Genomic DNA, 26,925 nt, shown 5'->3' with positions numbered 1-26,925 from the left:
GTTATCTCTATGAACTATGTCATGAGTTCTTTGACATCGACAGTGTTTTGGTGGACATGCATCAACGTAAGATGAGTAGCCTAAGTCTTTTTTGTGTCATTGAGCTTCTCAAGCATGTTTTCAGGCGTCTTAGAGCAGAAAAAGAACGTTCTGATGATGCAGCTGAAACCGGGAGGCAAAGGCAAAGCTCTACGAATTTTCGCGTTTCTTTGAAAAGATCTAGTGTTTGAGGGTTTAGTTGCTATAGTATCTCAGCAACCTTTTGAACGGAGTTTGGGGGTTTTTCCACTTACAACATCGCCGAGCAAGGTAAATTCCGTTTAAAGGCCTTCTCTCTGTTGGCTGTTATAAGCAGATCTTCCTGGTCGAATCTTCAATCAAGCTCAGCTTGAACCAAATCAAGAGCTATACGGTGTATTGCCGTTCCCACGCTCCTTCTCCCGCAGACTACAAAGCATCCGATTCCTCTGTGTTTCGAAATCTTGCTGGAGTTTTGCTCACTCGGGAATCCTTTGGCGTCTTTAGGTTATTGGCTGACGTATAGACGTTCGCTGCTACCATAAGCTTGGAAACGGATTCATTTTTTTCTGAGATATTTGATCCGTTTGTGGAGAATGGTGATGGATTCCAAAGCTGTAGAAGCAGAAATCTTGTTTTGGAGCTATCTTGCAACGGCTTCTGCAAGCTGAAACACTTCACCGCTGCAGGTAATCGCAACATAAAGTAGCATCGTGTGTGCTTTTTTTACCAAGCTGAATAGGCTATCTTTGCTCGTGCGTCTCCTTTCATTGCACTATCTTCTGTCATGTCGGTCAGACATTGCAACAGAGTAGGGTATAGCACTTAACAACACAAGCGAGGGCAGAAGCACGAAGGACACAAATCCAGCAAATTGCAGGCAACTTTATCGGAATCAAAAAGCGACATGAACAAAGATTTACAACTGCGTTACTTTGAACGAAGTTTAAGGTATCCGCAATAAGCCTCGATCACCTCCTTTACAACATTATGTACTTTAACTTGTCAGAATTTTCTAGGGGGGGCTGAAGCGATTATCAAAAATCCCAGGGGGGGCTGAATTAGCTCTAGGGGGGCTTCAGCCCCTTGAGCACCCTTACTTCCCGCGCCCCTGCACTCCTTTTACCACACGATTGTCGATCACCCCTTTTAAGAAATGTCTTCTCTCGTTTGTGGAAACATTCAAAGCCACCAACGGCGCCAACGATTCGTTGTGATCAGGAACAACTTTGAAAATAGGTTGAAGCCTGGCAGTGTCTTGTCGAATCAATAGGGTACCGTTTCAAAGTCCAGCGGTGACTTTCAATCACAATTGTTTTATCATTGCTGTTACAAAAAACACTGATAAAACAATGGTATCATGGTTGAGATAAATGTCTTGACTAAGTAAACTAAAACTGTGAAATACTGTAAAGCAAGCGAATAAAATCCAGTGCAGGCAACCTTTAAACTTGCATAAACGTCATCTTGTCACACGAAATAGTCCTACTCCTACCCTAAGGTTTTCACACAAAAAATCTAAATATAAAAAAATACAAAATTCTATTTGAATAAGAACATTCTAATGATCCCTCTTTTAGAGTGAAACAGGCTGTAGAGGTTTTAGACTAAATTTAGAGAATAATAACTATATTTGATGTAATTTGCTCTGCTTGGCATTGAGCACTTTTTGTAGTATTAGTAGTATTCATTGTTTAAATACAAAATATATTTTGTGCATTTTAAACTGCACTTGGCGAGAACGTTTCAACAGAATTGCAACACATTTTATTCGCAAAGTCTGAAAATGATTGCTCACAATTCCTGAAGGTAAAAGTTGTAAAAAAATTGTAGTGTTTAATCTAATTTAACTGGTTGGTTGCAGTTATTTTTGAATATTTATGTGTTCGTACCCACTTTAGGGCTGAGCTATTATTGCTGTTTAAACCGAATTTTCAATTTTCTTCATTAGAAAACAAATAATTTACACTTTTTTACCATGAAACCCAATAGAGTTATTCAGCCTACATTAGCCCACATTTAGCCTATTTAGCCGGCTCAAATTTAAGAAATGAAGCGGTGACATCAAATCAATTTCTTGCAAGAAAAAACATAAAAGATCAAACAACAGAATACTGTACCTGGATATTATTGTAGGCTACTGTAAGTAAGAAAAATTTGTAAAGTAGTCGAACCCTTTTCTTTTTCATGGCTGTCATAGTGCTTACGTCGTTGGCAACAACGTTAATTAAAAAACTACTTGCATAATCTTTTTTATCTGATTGATTAAACAATAATCCAACACAGACCTCCCATTGAGAAAACATTTAAAATTTCAACTTGTTTTGTCAAGCAAGCTATTTTTGCCAGACAATGTTTACCATAGCTTAACGTTGAATTAGAGCTTTGCCAGAGCTATTCGACGCGTGGTTTACAGCTGCTGCTACTACGTTGAGTGTATGCAAATAAACAATAGAAAACAAACAACAGGATAAAATTGCTATCAAGATTACTTGATTAATTGACTAATTAATGTTAAACCATCTTCACTTTGCATACCTTCTGTGATAGTTTTAGTATAGGCTATGCAAGTGTGATAATTATTTATAACAATATTCTGTTTGCTCAAAACACCTTCAGGCTCTTGAACTTGTATGAGGCATTTTAAATGAAATTTTAGCAACTAAAATGTTGAACAAATGGAAACGTTTAAAACTTTAAATGATGTTTCTTGCTCAAATCCCGTATTAGTTTTACTTTTGCATCAAAGAAAATTTAAGAACTTTAAAAATATTACGTAACTGTGAATTCTTAAGCATTTTTGAAAATATGATATGATCTTTAATTTTGAACAAGTTTTTATAGCAAGCAAAGCAATGATGGAAACTCGAAAAGTTGTTATAGCAATTAATTTTATTATTATAATTATTTTCATCACTGTAAAGTACAAAAAGTTTTATTTGAAATTTACAGTATGGTTTGAAATAGGCTCATGGCGTAAATGTGATACAGAAAATTGAAAAACGTAGCCTACAGTCACAAAAAAGCTTAGAGAAAATAGAGAAAAACACAGAGAACACCATTTGTTATGGATTTGCCCCAAACTGAAGGCTACTACTGTATAGGTAGGTCCATCAATACTGTATGTTGCCACAAAAACTAACATTTTTCCAAAAATTGACTTTTCTTTTCACCGCTCTACTTTTTCTGCGGCAATATTTGCCTAAAATAAGAGCGTCATGTGTGGCCGAAACACAAATTTATGGAGTTCTTGCAAAACTCACCGAGAGAATAAAACAGAAGGCTTTGCCAGAAAAATTTAAGACTAAATTCATCAGAGCACATCAACTAAACAACTTTGTACACCACTTGCACTGAAAACAGTAGTCACTGCGGAAGTTTTACATATTATGTGGCTATTTATTGGTAAACGTTTGTCAACAAATGTTTTCCAGTTTTGCCAGTTCTATATCAAAAGAGAGTTTCGTTTCTAGCACTAGTTGCAACTTGCAACGTTCATCTGATGAAATTGAAAGTACAATTAACAACAAACAAGGTGGTTTATTGCTTCACTGACGTTTCGCGCACCATGACAATGCGCATCCTCAGAGCGAATAACATACAAAATAAAATTTCACCACGTTGGAAATTTTACTTTCAATTTCATCAGATGAACGTTGCAACTAGTGCTAGAAACGATAATTGTCCTGATGAACACACAAACTTTTCAGTAAAAAGAGAGTTTGTCATGCAAGTAGTTCACCAAAGAAACAACTTCTTTGGGTACGCAATTTTTTGCTATTGTGATTTCGTCCTTCTTGATTCAGTTTTGTTTATGCTGTTTATCAGTGAACCCTTGCCAATATCCGAAGTTTGAGTTAGTGTTTGTCAAGAAACCCTAGTCTTAACTTAAGGTTTTTTCGCGGGTTTATTTTGTTAAATAATCGTCTAAGTTTGCAACCGCAAAGCACTTGCAACTAGTCAGTGAATGTAATCTCCCTCATATCAGCTTAACTTTGGCAGCAACGGCAGAAATCTCGCTCGCAGGTCTACAACAATGCCAGCATTTTTTCAACAAAGCTTCAAAAAATAAACAGAACCTTGGGCCTTCTCAATTGTTTGCTACTCTCTGTCATTATCTCAAATCGTCTTGTGAGAGCAAAAACAGCGGTTATTGCAAAAAACGAACTGATCTTTTCTTTTTCACTACAATTGTTCGATTCATTTTTTTTTTAACCTGTGCAAAGGCAAGTTCATTCAGTGAGTGTAGTGTTACCACATGTGCAAATAGAAAAGTTGTGTTTTTTGTAGGAAATACTGCACTTAGTAGCCAAATGTGCAATGTAGATTGTAGAACTGAAAACAGGTAGATATTATTTTGATGTCAAACCGATTTTGTCCAGTCACAAGTGTAGGCCTATACTGTGATATCAGTGAGCTATTTAATTGGTTTGGCTGAGCAAGTGTAAACTAATTTAGAGAGATATATACTTTTTATAAATTTTGGTCATATTTGCTTCTGATGAGTCTTTCGCCAAAAAAAAAAGCATCTTACCACATCTCAATGCGTGTGTTGGCGACCAATAGGCCATGCAGTCATATCGCATATGCATCGCGTAATTTCAACACTCAAAAAACTATAGGCTATTAAGCCAAAAAAAGTTGTTTGTTTACATCGATCCAAACGTCTGAAAACGTTACAACGATGTAAAAATGGCAACTGCTAATTGGAGTTTTTACTTGAAGTAATTAGTCAAGCTTATGTCAGATAAACATTACAGTAAATGTTTTTATTTTGTCTTGTGCGAATTGCTGCTTGCTGTTGGGTGCCTTTTGTTTCGGGCTGTACCATACTTTAAGTCTAAGACTACAGTGGTCATAAAACTCATCGATAATTGTGGGGGAGTGGGCGTTTAGAGAAACCATAAATTCTACGATATTCAGTGGAAACCTGTGTTCTTGTATATGCTTAAGCAAAAGGTGCAGTTACGATTAAAAGTTCGCGTCGAAATTTTTTTGAAGTTTGATTTGGGCTCAATGAAGTAAAAAACAAAAGTTTAAAAAATAAATTTAATTTTGATATTTTAAGATATGCGCACATGCAGAACAAAATTAAACATGCAATATTTATAAAACCTATCTAAAAAAGTTTAAACGACGCCAAGGGTGATACAACAGTCCTGTACGTTTCCTTTACGTTGCAGAAAAAATGCAGCTCACCCTAATGCTTTGACAGTAAAAATAGGATGGCCACATTGGCCACCCGCCAGAAATACATTTTCTCGAGACAGCTACATTTCAAAGCTACCTACATTTAAAACCCTACTGAAGCAAAAAGAAGGTCATTGTGCGACTAAACTGTAACACCGGATCTTTAATAAATCATTTTCGAAACTTTTCTGGTCTACTAATTCTTGTTTTTGTGTCAGTTGGAGTAAAAAAGCAACTTTGAAACTTGTTATTCTAGCTTATGCATTTTGATATAGCCTGGCCCTGTGAAGAGAACTAGTCATTTTTTGTTGGAAGGTTTTAATTGAACAACCAAATAGATTTTTCAGAGAAGCTAAGTAGTTGTTTATGAAGTGCTGTTGTGGCATTTTTGTGTACGCTACAGCTTCTATATAATATGTTACGCCTATGCAAGAACAATAGCATATACTCATGCTGTTGCAGTAAGAGCTATGGCAATCAAAACACGTGAGCCAAATACTACTGCCACTGAAAAACCGACAAAAACAGACGGAAGACGTGAGAAAGTGCTAAAAACGGCAGTTGAAAAAGAATATTATTGCAAAGATGCGTCAACGTCAGCAAGTGGTCAGTCTATTCCATACAGCCGCGTTAATTCACAAACAGACTCACTGTCGATCACCCCACAATACAACATCCAATCAGAAGATGCAGAAAATGCCACAACACTTAAAGATACTAAATTTTATGCACGAAATGTCGTCACGTTACAAACTGTTCATAATTCTACTACTTCGAGAGTGAGGCCGCCCAAGCAAGCAGCATTAGTCAGCAAAAGTTTCAAATCAATCGACAGCGATTTTGTCTCTCCTAAGAACAAAATCTCTACAGCGCTTGACTCAGGCCAATATACCTTTCAGTTTTCATCCAGTTTCAAAGATTGTGGTAGTTTACCTAGTTCTACTGTCGTTGGATGTTTACATCAAGAAAACCAGAACAAAAACGAATTTGTTACAGCGCTTGAAGACAATTTTCCTTCTGTATCATCGACCAGAACACCGAAAGAAAACGTGAAACAACGTATAGATCTCTCATGCAGTAGTCGAGTGGAAAACTGTCTTTCTGAGGGACCATTTGTTGGTCAAAGTAATTGCATCAGCGTTGAAAATAATCAAAAAGAGATCAAAGAAAACTTAAAGCAGAAGTTTCTTAAAACCAAAGCCAGACGCCTGAACAAAGCACTAGCTCGTCCTGATACGCTTTCAGTGTTTTCAAAAGATTCGACTTCTTTTGCTGATCTCGACATTTTGCATGCTCAAGGTATGGGGAAAGATGCGCTTGAAAAAGACACTGAAGATGCGACTTCAAGGGAAGTAGATTCGTTTGGAAGAACGGCATCACAAGCAACTAATTCGGATGGAACTCCTACAGAGGAGCTAAAAGATCCTTGGATACGTTCAGACTCTTCTGAAATTATTACAAAGAAGAAGGAAGCTGAAGAGGATGACAATAGTAGCCGTACGGATACTGGCATTGAAATGAACAAATTAAAGAGTGAGTCGATATTACAGAAGACTAGCAGTGAAGCTGAGTTAGAAGAAATTCAAGGAAGTTATGTTGCGGATAAAGTGACGGTTGTTCATCAGAAAGGATGCAATCAAACAGATGTTCATAATCGAGTTCTAAATGATCTGGAGTTGCTTACGAGACCGAGCTGGTGCGACGCAAAATTTGCTTTATCCAGAGTCCAACAGGTTGGTAAATTGTTTTTCTTTCAGTGATAATGTGACGAAGTAGGCTACTTTTGATTTTATACTTTTACCGTTTTTGTTACGTTTTTGTTCTTCGTGTAAGCCGGTGATGAAGTTGAGAACATTTCGTGATTGGTTTTCATCAAGAAAATATCACCAATTCTTTTTAACTTGCAACGCTCAAATTTTCTCTGTATATTAATGGTTTGCGGGCAGGCTATTTTTTGAGCTGATTAAATTTAATAAATCTGTTTTCACTGGCTTAATTACTTTGGCGACATTCTTTGAATTGATGGGAGTGGTGTGGAATGCTTGCCTATCGTGGTCAAACAAAATAGTTCAATTGAATGAAACAAAATCATATGCCAACGCTTTGTTAGAGAACTATATTTTATGACTCTACCTGTTTGCGTGAGATTTTGGCAACATTACTTATTCTGAAAGTGAGAAAAAGGAATTTCATAAAAACAATAGAAAACATATTGCAAAAAAGTCGAACAATACATTTCCGCTGGGATGCTTTGGTTCTTCGTGTAAGTGTTCCCTTTATTCTTACTGGTGTGGCTAATGATTTTGAAAATTACTGATGGCATTTGTCAATCACTTAACGTAATTCACAAGCAAAGTTGAACAGAACTATGCAAAGTCGTGATGTATTGAGATGAAGTAATGACCATTCCACGAAACTGCAGAAGCAGCTTGTATTGTCGCATGCCTTGTGAAATCTTCTTGGCGTTTGATGCTGCTCACGCAATGCCACTACGTGAGCACATTCCAAAGGTAGTGGTGACATGACATGAAAACATACATCTATCCGGATATGTCACAGAATATCTAATTGATAGAATGTTATTTGATCGGACAATTGTTTAAGGAATTGAATTAATCGTGTTCAAACTGTGTTTTCTCAGTATTCTTCCTTGATGTAAAGTGAGTTGTAAATAGGATAAATGTCAGTTTGCAGCTTCAAACGATTTTTCTTGGCAGATAAAGAGCTAAATTTAGACCCAGGGGTACATGTGCACGTATTGTTGACGAGGTTATGCCTTCTCAGACTAATTCTCAATTTATCAATAAATTTTCTGACTAATTGATGTCGCTTGTTGAAATTAACTATTAATTTTTCTTTCATTGAATTAACAGCTGAAGCTAAGTTTTGCTTGGTTTGAATTCGCTGTTCTCGAGGCTTGACGAATAGCCGATGCAAAAACTTTGTATTTTGTGTTAAATCATATCACGGTTTTTGTCGTATTGTCTTGTTGATGTCATGACGTATTGTTGCTTTCCCAGACAGCAAATAAACGATTGATTTGCTGTCTGGCTTATAACTGCTAACGTTTTTGTTTCAACAGCTTTATGCACGTTTTTCTATTGTGTGTGATAATGTGGCCACATTGATACCTAAAATTATTCTCTACGATGACTAGAACCGTTTTCGGATTTGATTTGACTGTACTTGGAATCGAACCAGTGCTCCAGCAGACGTCTTTGGGCAGACATGAACCATTCTTCCACAGAGCTAATGCTTGGCGACGGACACCGACCAAAACTTGTTGTGCTTTTACTAAAAACAAATTTAACTCCTTGTATGAATAAAATTGGAATAAATGCGGACCGATATGCCATTAAATAACAAGGCAGTTACTTTTCTTATAGATTTTCAGCCAATAGATGCTCTGATCACTATCATGTAGACTGCAGAGTGTAAGATACCATCAAATTAGTGAAAAGCGTTTGCAGTTGTTTTCAATTCTTAATTTAAAATTATCCTTTCATACAAACTCAAAAAGCTTCTAAACCGTTTTTAGTTTGTAAACACTTCTCGGCTTTTTCAAGATGACTGAATATCTTAGACAAGATTAACAACTTTTAACTGAAGTTTTCCAAGTAATCGCAATAAAACTGCAGTCGATGAGTAGATAATGCATTACAATTGTTTACTATTGTATGTTTGAGTCCAGATTGGCTTTCTCCACACGATCATGTTTGTTAAAATCCAGCCAGCAATGTAACCGTTTTCATATCAACAACTGGAGATGTTGAAAAGATGTAAAAAGGACAACTTTTGCAAGCTAGAAACTTTTTAACGGGAAACTTATCCCAAGAATGTCAAAATCACGGAACGCAGTAGAAACCGAGTTACATTTTGCTGCATTTTTGGGATAACGTTTGTTGCATTGAGCACAAGGGATCAGGTGATAATTGTCACAGTGAAGTTGTGAAGGTTTTTAACAATTCTTCCATTCAACAATTCTCAATGTTTTGTCTCTTATGGATTGATGTCACGCTCAAGTGAGATTTCAACAACCCATGCAAAAATAAAACTTGACTCTTAATGTACACAATCTTACATCGAAGAAACGTGTTAATGATGTTAATTTTTTTTTTGCAGTAACACTTCCTTGTAACTTTATACGAATGTTTTAACCCCAAAGCGTTGCTTCATGTTGGTCTTGGTATGTGTCAAGCTAATTCTTGCACCTCAATCGGTTGTGTGGCATTGACAGAGCTGCCAAATGTAAACTTGATCTTGCCATTCAACTTTATATATCATCTATAAATAGCTTGTTTTACTGGGTGGCACACTTAATGGCAATTTAATGTGCATTGTTAGTGTCATATGAGGTGAGGTACAAAAATTGAATTTTTATTCTTCTAAGCAAATCCTCTTTTATCACAATGCAATACAAGTTTGGTTGGTTTCCGTTTATTGCCAATCGTAGTTCTTTGGCCTAAAAGGTGACGTGGTACTTGCCACCCCTAATTCAGAAAATTTGACATGCTGTAAAAACTGAAGAATATCAAAAATTGTTTGATTTCAATAAATGACAGGTCGGCGTATATTGTTAAGATAATATGTGCGCAAACGGTATGTAGATAATATGTGCTACTTACAGTACTATTTGATACACGCCCCAGAAACTGGTGGCATACGCAAGCAAAAGCTAGTTGTAAACCCATCCCCCTTTTTTGAGATACAGTATGTGTGAGGTCACCAAAAATTGGATCAATAATAGTAATTTTATTAGTTGCATGCTTCAGGTCAGCCGTAGCTCAATCTGAAATTCTTCATTTTGTGATCAGAGCTTTTGATTAAGATTTAGAAGTCATCGCCTGTGTTATAACTTTTTGCAAGCGTTTGAGCCAATGTGAATATTCATATACCGTAACTTAAGAAATAATTTCGGCTAGAATTGTGAACCAGGCAAATAATCTTCAGCTGAAATCGCCATTTAGCTCTTCAGAGTAATGCATTTGATCAGACACTGAGCGATATATGCTGTTTGAAAGAAAGACGAACACCAAATGATCATATTCTCTGGAGTTTTTTTTAGTTAATCCTTAGAGATTTATAATAAAAAATATCGCAGAAAAGTTGCTGTTAATGTTGGCAGCCAGTCAAGTTAAATTATTACAATTGTAAAAACAAGTAAAACTGTATTTTCACCTAACCATTCATTGCCCAGTATCTTTCAGCGAAACCCGCTGCTTTACCATTAATATATCATAAAAAATGAGTCTAGCATCTGTCGCCTGAGGCAGCAGATTAGCAAACGACCACCCAGTCATTTCATTGAGTAAAGTCCGGCAGCTCAAAGATCAGTCGAAGCAGATGCTTTTGCTGCGATTGATCATTCTTTTGCAGAAAATGAGCCAATTCCCATTTTTTAATCATCTGGTTTGATAAATTTTTGTTTTCTATCGTGCAATACAATACCATTTGAAAAAACGTATTTTCAACTTGAGTAAGTTTTAAAAAGATATTGCAGCTTTCAGTCGCACAACGAAGTATAAACAACATTCTTATCTTGCCGTTGAAAAGTGTCAAGTACAACAAACAACCTTCGCAACGCCCCGTGCACGTGATGCCAGAACAATAGTGAACTATCGTTCACCACTGGGTCTTTGATATCTGCAGTAGGCATTACTTTTTAATATGATGTTAATTTTTATCAGTTTTTTGACAGTCTGTTTGTTGCAAAACCATGCTTCGGTTTGAGGAAGGTCTTCAATATTTCAATTTTCAACGCCCGTTTACACGCTTATCCGGATTAGCATACCAACACTTTTTCCATCAACTATCACGCTGTTTTTGTCCAGTTTTTAATTCACCACACATAATATGTTTGAAATTTGAGCCTCTTTGATGTATTATTATATTGTAGGTATAATTGGTGTCGTATCTCTGTAAGTCAAAATCGTAAGAAAATTAAATCTTTGCACAGGAGTTTAATGCAGGACTTTTATTGTTGTTAGTAAACGATTTCACGAAAGTTGCTTTCTGCACCCCCTGCTCGCGTTTTTTGCTTGGGCTTTTTAGCTATACAGTTTGCCGTTGTTAAAGTTGTGGTTTGCAAAGTATTTAGTAGAACCAAAGTATATCAGTGCGGCTTTAAGTGTTGATAGATTTTAACGATTCTTTACGTTTTAGAATTTTCGCAAATGCTACTTTTCTATGAGGTTTTTGTGAATTTTTTTCAGCTCTTGGCCTACACTGCAAATAAACCCATGAAACATACATTTTCTTTATTACTGGTTCATGTGTAATTTTTGTCCACTGCACATATCAGTTCACTGATACTTTAGTACTTTGGACAGCATTCAACCAAGCACAACTTTTGCGATATTTTTGCGTTTTAAAAATGTAAAATAATGATGGTTTTACTTTACGAGAAAAGAGCTTGCGTGCGTTAGCTGATGACACGAAACTTAATACTTTTAGAGAAAATAACATTCTTTTTGGCCGTAAAATCTCAGTGGTTGAATCGCAAGAACAGGTATGTTTTTTGCTTTATATTTACTGAGAACAGGTTTGCATGGAGATTTATTCACGTCCAGTTTGCCTGAATTGAAAAAAAAAAAAACTGCGTACTTTTGCAAAAGTTTATTTTGTTTCAAAATGTTAAACGAATCAATTCATCACCTGCGCTGTTTGATTTACAAGCAAAAACCGACCTTTCAGTAAAATCGTGACGTAATTCCGGCCATAAAACAACGTGTCACTTCACGACAAACCAGTTCGAATGCAGGTCTTTTCACTGTTATTTTGCAAAGTTGAAACAATGCAAACAAATGAATTCATAAACACACAAGGCCGCTGAGAGGATATTTGGGCCAGATACCAATGAAACCAGTAGCGTTGACAAAGAGCGTAGCCAGGGGGGGCGAAATGGCCCCCCAAATTTTCAAAGTTTGGATTCCGAAGTTGAGCCCTTTGTTGAAAATATAATAAAATTTGTAGAAATTTATATCGTTTTCCAAGACATCTGGCTATTAACACCTCCCAGGACTTGTTTTAGACACACAGAAAGACACCAATAAATTTTGCAAATCGTAAATCGCGCAGATTTTACGCGATTTACGCTTCTTTTAACTAATCTGTGGAAGCAATTTCAGAATCGCTTACTCTGTTGGGTTTTTGTGTAGTTTTTGAGTAGCTGAGTTTTTCGTGTTCTCTAATTTTAGACGTAGTTTTTGCCCGTTCGTGTGTAATAGCTACCTTTAATAAGTTAATAGCTGTTTATATATCTGCTAATAAATTTCATACAAATATTACCCTAAAAGTGTTTCCAGAAAGCGCTATAATCCAATATTTGAGTGTAATTTTGAAAAAAAAATTTCCTAAATCAAACACTTTGTCGTTCTCTTCAATTCATCAAATATTTGCCCTCCCCCCCCCCAATTTTTTTTCTGGCTACGCCACTGCTTGTACAGTGACAAGTATGAGATCTATTGCAACACCTCAGCTGAGAAAATTCTAACTTAATGTTTGTTTTATGATATGCATGGCTGAACAATACGCACAACTATTCCACTGACGCTTGTTGCGTGACAAACTATTCCAATGACGCTTGTTGCGTGACAAACTATTGCTCTCACTAAACATGTAAACAACGTCATTAAAAGATTTCCAATGCATCTACCAAACTGACATACAGGTTGTGAGTAACATAATAGCCGCTAAAGATTAAAAAATTGACCGAATGTTTGCTTTGGTAAAGTTAATTTTAGCACATTCGGATTACGAGTTTTCGAACTTCGCCCGCGTTTAATTTTTTTCGTTGTATTTCAGGGTAAAGCAAAAGGCAACATTTCTTCGTTGCGGCTCCGTGCGTTTCTCCATCAGTATTTGTTCTGGTTTGGATGTTTCATACAGAAGTACGCCCCATTTGTTCTGTGCATTGGAATCCTTGTTCTCGGGGCATGTGCTGCGGGGTTGGAGCAAGCACACATGGAAACCAACATAGAAAACCTTTGGGTGGAAAGTAAGGCTATAATAATTTATTTTATGAAAAACATATTTCTGCTATGCATTTTGGACGGGTTCCTGTGAGCTTACCACTTTTGGTTTCTGAAAGACAAAAAAATTTAGTAAAGAAACAAAAGTATTAACAACTGTTTCAATACTTTCGGTGTGTGATAACCTACTATGTGATTGTCTTGGTCTGAGATATATTTATAATACCGAGGGATTTTTTACTATCAAACGGATCTACGTTTTACGTAACGCTCAAAAACTCAAAAACTGTTTTGAAACTCAAAAACTGAGATTTTCCATCCTCGTATCTCAACTTTTGAAAGCTGGTACCTTCTATTTTTTTTTAAATTCCGCTACTGATCAGCGGAATAGGAGAAAGTTAATTTCTACAAATGGAAAGGCGGATGCAGACTGCAACATTCCACCAGTGTCAATTGCCTTGCACTTAAGCAAAGCTTCTAACACATCATGCTCACATGAACTTGTTGAGTGAGCGTCATTGAATTTATGTTAATCAAACTCATGCATACGTCTCTTTGTAGGACATTCAGCACATTGAAATCTGTCCTAAAACTTTATCCTTAAAGTTTAGAGACAACCACGGTATTACTAGCAGCAGTTTGTGTTTCTGCATTGCCACTATACGATCGAAAAGCAGGATCATTTGAGTTGAAAGAGTATTTGTACGTTGTGATCATTGCTGTATTCGTAAAAAAAAGCACAGGGTATACTGTCAGATTTGCCAAAATGATAAATAATACACAACTTGCAAAATACTAATCTTTATTCTGCCACAACATGAATTATCAACATCAAAATTGGACGAGAGGTACAAAATTGTTTATTTTTCTTTGAATACATTCCAAACAGCCTTCCAAGAGGAATCTACATCTTTAACCTCTTTACAAATTTGAGATCTAGCATCTAGTATCCTTAGCTGATCGGAGGTTTAGCAGCCAGGATCTTACATATTTTTTAGCGGTAAATTGAACCACAGGTGGTCCATTGCAATTAATAAACATCAAACAGCTCACATTATCAATGAGCAAAGATGCTCTTAAACCTGTGGTAATATTGTTCATGAAGCTGAAACCACGTTTACATTCTGCTGTCGAACAAGGTAAAGTTGAAATAGTTGTCAAGAGAGGCTTCAAATCATTGGGCACAATTTCAACTTTTTTACTACAGTCTCTTAATCCTTGGATTGACTGTATTTCATCAATGTCAAAGCGTCTAAAAATTCTTCTCCCCTCTGCTTCTCCAATCTCCATGACGCAAATTTCCTTCTATCCTTTTTTCAGGTTACAAATTTGCAACATCAACCAGTAGCTGACCATTGCCAGTGTTGGCATTAGCGCAAAGTCTCATTTGCCTTCTGCTAAAAATGCTCTGAATAAATTGATTCCAGTTAATCGGTACCATTTTAGAATTCTGTAGTAGTTGCCAAGAATGAGTAAGGATAGCATAGGCACTCTCTTTGGAAAACCAGAGGGTAGCCTATACTATAGTTGCTCGAAAAATCAGATAGTATACTGCGTATACCGCCGTATAGGCTACCCTAGAATGCAGCACTGGTTGTGATGTGAAAGTTGTCGGGTTTTCGCTAACACTACACGAATTGCGTAGACCGCTCTTTCTGGCAATTAGCAGAAGGCTGAGCACTGACTAGGTCTACTCACTACAATTGACAATTTGTTTGAGTAGGATGTTCATAATTTTCTATTTGATCAGATGGAACAATGTTTCATTTCACATGCTTGGTTAACGGTCTGTATTCAAGTAAAGTTACATGACCTGACTCAGTAGCGTAGCCAGGAATTTTGAAAGGGGGGGTTTTGACCACCCAACGGCGGGGGTCTGGTGGGCCTCCCCCAGAAAATTTTGAAAAATTACTTTGAATTTGGTGCATTCTGAGAGCATTTTCAACAAAAATGTGGGTACAAATATTCCCGTAAAATGGTGCTGTCCGGTAGCATAGAAAAAGGATAAGATCATGTTTTCTTCGGCATTTTTCGGAAAAAAAGCTAAGTCTCTGTGTTTTCTTGTTGCTAATTCCTGGCTGAGATGTTTGAATGTTTGGTATTGGCAAAACTCGCTCTTTTAATGCAATTTTGTTTAAAATTAGGCAATTTTTTTTTAGACTGAAAGCATCATTCTCAATATCGTGACGTCACACGCGTGCCAAAGGGGGGGGGGGATGTAACCCCCAAACCCCCCCCCCCCCCTTGGCTACGCCACTGACCTGACTATTTGAAATGCTTGTTTCAATCTATCATCATATTTTTTGTTTGAAGAAAGTTTCGACAATCATTTTATAAACACGTGAAAGGAAAATTTTTAAAACTTCAACCTTGACTGAACTTCGAATCACAGTAGAATTGCTGTGAATACTTGTCAAACAAAGACGCTTCTCATCAACATATCTTCTATTCCCTTCTTACAGCTATGTTGCTGAAACCTGCTGTAGCAGGCTAAACATGTAGCTTTTGAGGCGGATAGGATTCAACTAAGTCCCATCAGTGTTAATTTGTGCAGGATTTAGTAGCAGCTGAGACTATTGTAATGTTTAGAATCTAAACATTACAATAGTCTCAGCTGCTACTAAAGCCTATGTTTGTTTAGTATCATAGCTTTTGGCCAAAATTTAACTAAACGATGACTTTATTTTTACAAACTGTTTAATGTTGAGCACTTAGGCAAAAACTGTTGGGGATGTGTTGACTCATTGCTTGGAAACTGAGCCTCTGTGTTACTGCGGCCCAACCATGACATTGCTTAGTAGTGTGGAAGTGTAATTTTGATTAATTTTGCTGAAAATTTGGTGGACATAACTTTGTCTTTCTGCAATGAAACTGTATCGCCGTATTGCTCGGTATGGCCATGATTCAATCAAAATGACGACATACATCAGCTTTTTTAAACCAAATTGGTTTACGGATTTACTGTGTTAAGCTGTACCATTGACTCTTCTCCTATCGCTACCTTTTTTTCGGCATAACCTTTGAAACTCCTCGCCCGAAGAGCTTCATATCAAATCCCATCGACCTTTTGCTTCATGTTTTGAAAGCTTGTTGTGATTTCGCATGACCCATGCAGTCTTAAGCCTGTTTTCAAAGTCCTTACAAATAATCCTTTTCTTTAGTTACTTCAAGACAATGTGGAAATTGGCTTGTTTTACCATGCTTTAAAGCAACTAGTCTGCGCTGTGATTTTTTACGTTGCAACAATGTTTTAAGTTGACCAGTTCAGAAAATTAGTTTAATCATAGACAGTTAAAGTCTTACAACTACTTCTGGGCTTTAGTTCCAGATGCTTGAATTTTTGCTCTGGTGCTTTTTCTTTCATAGAAAAGGTAGAAACGAGAAAAATTTCTTAGCACGAGAACATAGTAAGCTAGGCCACATTTCCGTACAGAACAACAAAATTTGTTTTTTCTCAATAATCATATACCAAAATGTGGAAATTTTACAATGTTACATGTTTTTGCTACAGCTGGTGGAAAATTAAGTGAAGAGCTGAAGTATACACAAATGAGCTTGAATCCTGGAGACGAAACTGGGTCTTCTACTGCGTCTTCCGGATATTCCATCCAGATGCTGATCCAAACAGGAGACGACGCTCTCACAGAGGAATCAGTGAAGCTTCATTTAAAAGCAGCTACTGCTGCGACTGAAGTGACTGTCGCTATGTACAACCAGTAAGAAAAAATAATCTTGCATCCATAAATCTCGCTTCTACAGTAAACTAAAAACTGTTTTATTCTAAGTAACTTTACTAATAGTTTTTCTTCACAATTTTTCTACGAATTTCAATTTTATTCGTTATGAGAAGCAATATTGGTGCTAAAAATTATGATTGTTTCTGAGAAATGTTTCAAAGGACCAGATATGACGTAGGTGCATGGTATGATTCAAAAAGTACGCTTCTTGTCTGCAATAAAGTTAAATTGAATCTACCACGCAAGAAAAACAAAAAACACCCTTCAAAATATTTAGAAGTATTTTTTCTGTGGCAAAATTGTAACGTGATTGTTTTTGAAGTTGGACGTTTTCAATTTGATTTAGGAGAATGTACATCTTATAATGATAGCTTGAAATATTATTTTTGTTTCGGCATCTTAGTATCATTGTCTGATGAAACCTGCTAAGCACAACTTTTAAATAATGATTTGGATTTGTGTTGTAGGACATGGAGTTTCTCGGATGTTTGCTACAAACAGACAATCCCCGTCACTGATGATTCTGCAGCATCCTTTATTGCACCGGTGCGTACAACCCAGCCAGCAACTAAGTCCCATTATCATTTCAGTATCTGCAGATTAATTTGTTGACAGGAAAGACTGTTCATTGAAAACGATCAGATTTTTTCTACTTTGTTGTCTGAAATGTACTACAATATTTGTGCACATATACATTGTGTTTTGCATATTTTGCTGCAAATTTTAGTGAAAAAATGACACAATAGGTATAATTTTTTTCTTATTTCTATGGCGGGTGACGAAGTGATGACGGATGACGGAGAGATGAATCAATCAAAAGCTTCTAAAAAATTGCATTCCTTCTACGTTAAACTATGTTAAATGGTTAATACTGCACTTAGAGTTTCAGCGTAATGTGTTTTTACTGTGTTTGCAAACTATCCAAGTATCATTGTCAAATATAAACAACCGTAAAATACACGATTAAACAATCAATTGCTAAAACCAATGAAGTAATGCAAATAGAAAGCAGAGCTCTTTGTTTTGCATTTTACGGTGATATGACATCCTTCATTTAAGCTTTATCTAGACTTTGGTGCATTGGAATTTTCAATTTTATGAGAAATCTTTTCATTTCTCACGATCACTACTTTTATCATCATGATGATCATTCATTTTCTCACTCATAAAGATTTCAAATTTACATGAAACATTGATTTAATCAAGCATTCTCATGTTGGCACTATTGCACTAACTTTGTTGTTGTTTTTATGAGAGAAGTGAAACTCTATTTTGGATGTGAAATCGTGATCTAATCGATATTTTATTGCCCTATTAATAGACTCGATTAATCGTTAGCGACTTGAGTTCTAAAAATCGGTTATTTCAAAAGAAAATTACCCCTAAAACGACACATGATTCATGTTTATTGATATATCAATTCTGATTTTAAACTGAATTTAAAAGAATTGGTTTGCCATAACTATATTATTCCTTGGTTAATTTTGTAAACTTGTCGACAGAAATAACAGGTTGACAATTTCTACCAAGTGAAATACTCTAAAGTTAAACTTAATATGATGGAATTGACCAAGATAACGGACGTATTGACTTACGTTTGTAAAAATCGACATACTTACGGTATTGACAAAACAATTTCAATTTTTTCTAAAATCTCTTGTCTTTGCATGTTGCGTAGATATAACCTTGCTGATTGTACTTGTCCCATAACACAAAAAATCAAAAGTAGAGTTGCTTTGTTCGGAGCAGTAATCTACCCGTGATTCAACCAATCGAGTGGTTTCATTAAATTTAATTTACATATAGGCCTACAGGTGTCACTTTTTAGTTAACATACAAAACGACTTACTTTTCCATGTTAGACAGCTGCAGAATAGCATTGTGTTACTATGTCACAAGGTCAGGGCTCTCGGTCGCTTACGCTTGAGTCAACCTCCAAAGGAAGACGCGTCTTTGTTCATCTGTGATGTTTTTTCAAAGCTGAAGAATTTCTAACAATGCTTTTGTCTTTTTAGATTCTCGAAAGGTTGTTTCCTTGCTTTATCATCACTCCTTTGGATTGTTTCTGGGAAGGGTCAAAATTGCTTGGGCCAACACCTCCAATCTACGTCAGCAAGTGAGTCTTAACACTGAAGATTCAGACAGTTTTGTTGTCGAAATGTTTGTTGAATCATGTCTTGAACATTTCAGTTTCTATTCTTTTTCATAAAATTTTTATTTTTAAATATTTTGTTAGACTGTGTCGTTAGTCATAACTTAAATATCAACACCTGAATAAGAATATATCAGTTTTTCTTGACCTTTTTAAAAATATACTTATAAATGTGAAAATTTGCTTTATATGCGTCAAGCCAAACACGCTCTTTCAACAATTGCAGCTTTTTGCATGGGTGCTACATAGTAGCGAGGTGATGGATTTTATTCTCATGTGAGTATACAGAACAATCCATTGACTATTACTCTTGTCTAGAGCCATGCCAGACATAACCTGGACAACTCTGAATCCTCTTGATTTTTTCGATCAATTCCTTGAAGCGGCACCTGCTGCATCAACTCTGCGTGACACTCTCAATTATTATCGAGGTCTTATGGTACAGGTTGGTGGCACAGCACTTAACACATATTAGATTAGGCACGTGTTAGACTTTGTCACGTAATTAGACAAGGTACATGTTACATTGCCAACGTAAAACGAGGAAGCAGTGTCATGAAACAAGCTTTTGTTTCAAAAAACTGGTAAAATGACTAACAGCGTAATTAAAACTAACCTGGGAATATATTTTACATAATAGAATTGTGAATATAAAGCTATGCGAGTGTTTTCATTGTGATTACTTCTTCAGGCTGGAATCGATACAGGGTACCAAGAGCGCTATTGCTTAAACCCAAATGACCCAGAATGTCCAGAATCCGCCATAAATTCCAATACCACAGGAGTAGGTCTTTCATCTTAACAGCCTAAATAGCTTTTCATCCTACAATAAATACCTGCATACATACATGTAGTTTCTAATATAGTTATATGTACCGTATACGTTTTGTTTACATTTACCGGGTAAACCCGATAAGGTTACTTTGTTTTGCTTGTTTATGGTTCAAAAATGCAAACTCTCTACCAAAGCTTTATTGTTTACATTTTTAACAATACTTTTAGTTTAATCTGTTGATTATATCAGTTTTTGACTTCTCAACTAGCAAAAACCATCTTTTTTGCGTCAATTTATCATCTGTAGACGAACTATTTAGCCAGCTGGTGTAGCCTATTGTTTAAACAAAAAGTCTGTGTAAGCACCAATGGTGCAATAATGAAAGACTTCTTCGTTTCAGCCGCCAGATTTGAGAGAAGTATTCGCTAAAGGCTGTTCTGGGTTTGCTTCCAACCTCATGCAGTGGCCAATTGATCTGATCATTGGTGGAATCAAAAGAAATGAAACTGGAAACTTAACTCAGTAGGTCTTAGAAATATAGTAGATTAGGCGTCGCTTTCTCACTGCATGTATGAATCAGAACGTGTTTCACGATTTCTGCCTGAACATGAAAACTTGCAAAATACTAAATCGCTAAACAACAAGAACTAACACATTTTCATTCTCTTGCTATATATTTAGTTGCATTGTTTTTTTCTACGCAAAAAAAACGTCAAAAGGCGATTTTATTGGCAACAAAACTTAAAAAAGATATATTCTATTTCGAGACATTTATATCACAATATCTCTGGTAGCCTGGACATCAGGCGGAACTTCAAAATTCAATTTCATTCTCACAACGTTATTTCACGTAGTTTGAACGTAGTTTTTCCACTCTTTAACAAGCGGAAGCAAGCTATCAAATTTCTTGCTGAGGCTTTCAATTGCATGAAAGAAAATTAACGATTTTACGGGTAGAAAAAACTGCAAATAAATTGAATCTTGATCAGCAAAGTCAAACATTGTCTTCACATCAATAATAATATGAAGTACAGCAACGTTAAAGTGATGCAAAGTCAGCCGTGTGTTTATGCTGGTGCTTTGTTAAATAGTCCACTACACGATGAAAGCAAAGTATCCTTTCCTAAACGCCTGCAGACGTTGAATCAGTGTAAAAAACAATCGATTTGCTGTCTGGGAAACTATGCCATTTTTTCTCACTCCATGTTTATTTATTCTTTTTTTATCATTCAGTGCTCAGGGTTTGCAAACCCTCTTCAATCTAATGAGCGTTGAAAACATGTATGAATTCCACAAAGGCATAAAGACTGGAGAAGGTTGGAGCGTAGAAAGAGCTGAGGAAATCTTAACTAACTGGCAACGCAATTTTGTTGAGGTATTTGTTATTCAACCAAGGCAACTATGAAAGCCACCATTGCATTTTTTTCCAAAAAAAAAAAAAATCAAGTATTTTTAAGTACAGCATTTGCAAGGGATCCCTGTGGCAGCTCTTACGCTTGTTCAATGCTCATGCCAAGTTTAAGACACCAGTTTACTAACAGATCTGCTTATAAATAAAGTGACTTGCGTTCTTCTGGTGACTATACGCTACTAGGTTACCTCCTGATATTAAGGATAATCTAGAGGTAACCTAGTAACCTAAAGTCACCGGAAGAACGCAAATCACTTTATTTAATGCCTGGTGAATAGTTTTACTCTGTTTTTAGATTTGCTTATTTTATACTTGGTACTGTAATTAAATTAGGGCGGTTTGAAGCAAAAAAAAACTCGAATTTTAAAAGTATTTTGTTTGGTTTCAAAGCGAACGTAGGTTGCTCTTGTTTCAAAATAAATCTCTCACTGAGGAATTCCGTTTAGTTTCGTTAAAATTCCAAGCGTTCTTAATATGTACTCGAAACGAAACACAAGCTAGATTCATTGACGGTTCAGGTTCATGAGTGGGCTCAAAACACAAATATATCCAAATAATTCAAAGTTTTTTCATTTTGATTTGATTCGGCTGCGTTTCATTTCTAATTAAAATTCTTAGCAAAGAATTTCGCTCGTTTTGAATTACCCTTCACAGAATAAGCCTTTGATTTCACCAAAAAAAGTTTCAAACAACCCGAGGTTTAACTTAGCCTAAAGATACTGCTTTAAAATAAACAATATTTGATTGTACTTTTTTTGCAGACGATTTACTCGATAACAGAGGACGAGAATACGACGAAAAGCTCTTCCGACAAGCTCAATGCATTCAGTGCTGCTACTGCTAATGACATATTGATTGAGTTTTCGAATATCAGCTTTTTTCGTGTTTTTGGAGGCTATCTGCTAATGGTAAGTGTCAAAAATAGCCTGAATTTGAAAGCAACTTAGTGCTATAGATCAGTGGTTCTCAACCGCCGGTCCGTGTAATTTTTTTGCCGGTCTGCAGAAGATCTCACTTTCTGCAAAGCTTATTTTAATGTGGAGTCATTAGCATATTGTAAAATTGCGATCGTACTCGTGCACAGCTGTAAAACTGACAAATCTCCACATAAAATTGTTTGATAATAAAGGTGAAATTTTTGATGACCTAATTCTGTGCCGTTAATAATGTTTTTGTGACAAATTGCGAGTAGTTTTCAAAAAGTTTTGAAACACAGAAATACATAACCAAATGGGAATTTTGTCCTTGATTTTGAAAAGTTTCAAAGTCGTTGGAGACGAAAATATGGAATTAGATAAATTTGAAGTGCCGAGATAAAGTCAGGCCTGCAATGGAAATTTGCCAGAACCGGAGTTTGAGAAAGCAAAGATCTTGTTTTTCAAAGACTATGCGGAAAATAGCGCTTCGGAATGGAATGAAGACAAGCCGATTTGCTGTGGAAAATGCTGGTGAAATGGAGTTGTGAAAAAAGTAAAAAGAGTTGCTGAGCATTGTGAGTCAACACTTGAAAGAGTTGACTAACAATTTTGACGATTATTTTGCGTACGGTAACATGAAGATCCTCGACATGGAAACTTTTAGATAAACAATCCGTGCATCGATGATGTCAACACATGCGACCTTAATCTTCATGAAAAAGAAAGTCTGATCGAATTACAATATGTTGTGCTTCTACTTTGCAGTCCAGATTCGAAAAACATCATTGTCACACTTCTGGTTATGTCTTGCAAACGAATTCGTGCCTAACTTTCAAAACAATCGATTTGATGGTAATTGTTTCAACTAGCTTTGAAACGACAATTCTTTTTCAGCTCTAGCTTTAACAAAGCAAAGAAATCGTCTGGATGCCGAAACAGAGCTACGTGTTTTAGAAACTTCTTAGATATCTCGTTTTCCTCACATAGGCTACTGGCAGCGTAACAGTAGCAAATTTCCCACTGACATTGATTTTGTATGCAAATGGATTGACATTTTTCTGTTTGAGTTGATTTGATCGCCGTTTTATTCCAATTTTTGTCCTTAATACAAATCATATGCTAAAACCTTGCATTATGGTGCGCAACGACAACTTTGGTTAATAAAACATTACAAATAGGCTATTCATTCTATTCACTACGATCTTTGGTTGCCGGTCCGCGAACATTTTTAAAACAATTTGTCGGTCCCCCACTGTTAAAAGGTTGAGAACCACTGCTATAGATAACCAGATATTGTAAAAGATATCTTCAAACGCCATCCGGACAAATTACATTCACTTAACAACTTAAGGGCCTATTGTTTGTTGTCAGCTTTCAATCACTTTCATGTATCTCGGTTCATCATCATCATCACCAGGTGGCCTTTCTTGTCTTTTTTCCACGTTTTTTGTTAAAAATTCAAACCAAGCTGACTTAACATTGCCTACTGGCAAGGTTTACGTGCTGTTGTAATATTTACTACTTACTTTTATGCAGCGTTCGTATCATGCGTTAAATCTACCTTAATCCTTTCAATTTAATCTTTTGATTCTATCGCGCCGTACGCTGTGTCTATAATTGGCACATTTTCGATGCACTCGATTGGTTTAAATTAGCTACAACGTTTACACTTGGCGTATTTTCAAGCCTACACAATTTCTATGATTCAAAATGCTACTGTCATCTTTGTAGCCCATCTCATCCAAGCTAACACTATGTGGTTGCAATTGTTCCCAGTCGCAGTCGAGTTACTGCTGGTATTGAGTCAATAAACGACTTTTAAAAAGCAAGGTTGATTTATTTTCACCAATTTATACGGTTCGGCAAAAATGGAGCTAAGATAATTAACCATTTGCTACTACGTGTTGCATATACAGTATATATATATATATATTTTTTTTTTTCTAAATGAAGATGAAATTGTCACTACAAAATCGATTATTTTTAAAGCCCTGTCAAAGGTTAGACTAGCATAAATTTTAGAAAGAACTTAATTTTGCTTTACCAAAAACAAATGAAGGACTACGAAGTAATTGTGTTGAACAACATTATTCAAACTTTAACGAACCACAAGATGATTCTCCAGATGAAATTGATTATTTTCATGACAAAGTCGCAGTATGCTGCGCCCAATACGTTTAAGTTTGTTGTGTTTTATTTTACTTTGCTGTAGTTGGCAAGCTGTTTTTCAACCTATTTTTGTAGGTCAACTTTTCACTGTAAACGTCAGACTTTAATGCAAAAGATGAGACTTTTGTAAATAAACTTATAAATGTGTGTTTAGATGGGTTATGCTTGCTTGTCGTTGATGAGATGGAGAGCATCTCGATCCCAGGGAGCAGTGGGTGTTATTGGGGTGTTACTGGTCGCTTTATCCGTTGCAGCTGGCTTGGGTATATGTTCCTTCATCGGAATAAGTTTCAACGCAGCTTCAACGCAGGTGAGTTGTGTTTATTTTTGTATGAATCTTGTCTTTCTTATTAGGAAGGCACAAATAGGCTAACTGGATGCTGTTGAAAATCAACGTATTAAAAAGGACGTGTAGCCTGACGAGTAACCCGTGTTGTGCGGCCTAATTCAATGCAGAAATTAACTGTTGTAATTATTCACAGTAACCTACAGTACTTTTAATTTTTACAATTTGAGAATTCCAAATTGAACTGTTGATAAGTTACTTTTGTATATAGTTAGGCTCAATGTTTTTTTTTTTGCCCAAGACGTGATTTTGCATGCTAGGTCAAACGTGGCCTGTGGGTGTGGTCGGTAGGTTGCCAATCATTGGACATGTAGCAATTCTTTTACATCAACAGCTTTGGAAAGACAAAAACAATTACTCTGCATTGTTAAAAAAACATATTTTAAACTCACTGTGCATCAACCTACAGGTTCTGCCTTTTCTTCTACTGGGACTGGGGGTTGACGATATGTTCTTATTGGCCCATCATTTTGGGGAAATATCTCTTTTAAGCCACATCCCTTTTCAGGTAAATTTTATTTTTGATTTCTGTTTACTTGTATATCAGATAGAAACGAAGTTCAACTTAGAATGTTTACAGTTGTTGAACAAATAATAGCTGCTCGAAAAGTAACTTATTTGAAACTAAATTCTAGCTAAATAGAAGACTTGCTGTAGCATTCCTCAATTTTTCTGATCGTCGTATACATGTGTGGTCTAACGCCTGAATTACTTGCATTTATTTTTCAAATACTTTAAATCACGACAGTAATAGTGTGTTGGTGTTAATAGTGTATTTCATTGTCTTCAGAAAATTTGCTTTTGCTTTTTCTGCAACGTTAATTCAGTAATAAGGTAACGCTGAATATGTAACGAACATTTACATACCCTAACCCGCAATGCCAGAAAACATTAGTTGCTTTTTACATCATTTTAAAGTCTTTTTTTATGAAATTTTAAAAGAGCGATGTGTGTTTGTTAGATGATTTTTTAATCTTGATACCGAGGTTCTCATCAGCAGCCTAATTCCAGAATGTTGGCGTGTTTTTGGTAAAACAAAGTGTTCTGTTTGTTTTACTTGTTGTATTTTGCGCTCAAGTGCCGCCGTATACGAATTTCGCATACCACGTTATAACGCCTTCAGTAAAAAGGTGTTGCAACAAAAGAATTGTAAAGCACTGGCCTCTACGTTTTATGGTTACAACAAGGTCAAAAGCTTTATGAAACTGATTTGATCCAGTCGCGAGCTGTGACAAGTTATCTTATCTCAAATAGGAACGAACTGGCGAGTGCTTGAAGCGGGTCGGAGTTAGCGTCTTTCTCACATCCATTGCTATTTTATCCGGATTCCTTTTCTCTCTCATCATCCCCATGCCAGCGCTGAGAGCATTCGGGTTGCAGGTTTACTATAAAAGTTTTAAAATGAAGGATGTTCCAAAAAATGGACCTGATTTTCCATGCATTGTAATGCGAGCTGGGTCCATCTTTTGGCAACAACCTGTGCACCTGGTTTTACTCATTAAATACCACTGCGGTCTTGTAACACACGTAGCTGTTAAGAATGTTACAATTTAGTGTGATAGGTTTATCGCTTGAAAGATCTTTACACCATTCACATGTCAATAGTGACATGCAATATTTACAACCCATGCTAGCTTTTATACCAGGATTGATTCGAAATTTGCATTCCTGTGTGAAATGTTTTGACATTAGAACTACACACACAACAGCTTCCAGCTCATAATGCAATTAATGATAAACAAAACATGCTGTGAAAAATGTTATCCTGTTTGGTACATTGCAATAGATTTAAGTCTACGACAAAAGCGGAAACGCTTTCAAGTAAAAATCAGCCCAAAGAAAACGAGCAGTTGAAGGCAACGAACTTTCATTGAAGTTGAAGATAAAACAAACGTAAAAAATTCTCTAAAAACCTTGCAATGAGATGTTATTCAACGTTGAAGAAGAATATTCAACCTAACGCAATTATGCTTTCATTCAGGCTTCCATTGTCACAGTTTTCAATCTTATATCAGTTCTCATTATATTTCCGTCTATTCTAAGCCTTGACTTGTTACGGAGGAAAAGTAATAAGTTGGATATTTTATGCTGCTTTGACAGGTGAGCACAATCGATATTAGTAAAATGTAAATTTTAGTAATCAACTTTGTGCCAACAAAAGTCAATCACAGGCTACCCTGTTACATAGCAATTTTCCATGGACCAGTGACGTGCTAGGAATAAAATTAGGTGGGCAAAAG

The 26,925-nt window shown here is 36.1% G+C and overlaps 1 protein-coding gene across 1 annotated transcript in view; it reads left to right on the top strand.

The window, feature by feature from the left end:
- Positions 1–5,678: 5,678 nt before the first annotated feature.
- Positions 5,679–26,925, top strand: part of LOC145781631 (protein patched homolog 1-like) — a 35,037-nt gene continuing 13,790 nt past the window's right edge. The window contains exons 1-14 of the mRNA XM_082593306.1: positions 5,679–6,941; positions 13,012–13,204; positions 16,690–16,894; positions 17,383–17,461; positions 18,931–19,031; positions 19,386–19,512; positions 19,759–19,851; positions 20,243–20,364; positions 21,076–21,217; positions 22,015–22,161; positions 24,494–24,649; positions 25,095–25,193; positions 25,940–26,065; positions 26,667–26,785. Coding sequence (XP_082449432.1) covers positions 5,679–6,941; positions 13,012–13,204; positions 16,690–16,894; positions 17,383–17,461; positions 18,931–19,031; positions 19,386–19,512; positions 19,759–19,851; positions 20,243–20,364; positions 21,076–21,217; positions 22,015–22,161; positions 24,494–24,649; positions 25,095–25,193; positions 25,940–26,065; positions 26,667–26,785 — 2,972 coding nt within the window. The remainder of the gene's footprint in view (positions 6,942–13,011; positions 13,205–16,689; positions 16,895–17,382; positions 17,462–18,930; positions 19,032–19,385; positions 19,513–19,758; positions 19,852–20,242; positions 20,365–21,075; positions 21,218–22,014; positions 22,162–24,493; positions 24,650–25,094; positions 25,194–25,939; positions 26,066–26,666; positions 26,786–26,925) is intronic.

The sequence above is a fragment of the Aplidium turbinatum genome, chromosome 13 (genome assembly GCF_918807975.1).
Source record: "Aplidium turbinatum chromosome 13, kaAplTurb1.1, whole genome shotgun sequence".
NCBI lineage: Eukaryota > Metazoa > Chordata > Ascidiacea > Aplousobranchia > Polyclinidae > Aplidium > Aplidium turbinatum.
This window is presented reverse-complemented; position numbering and strand designations above follow the sequence as displayed.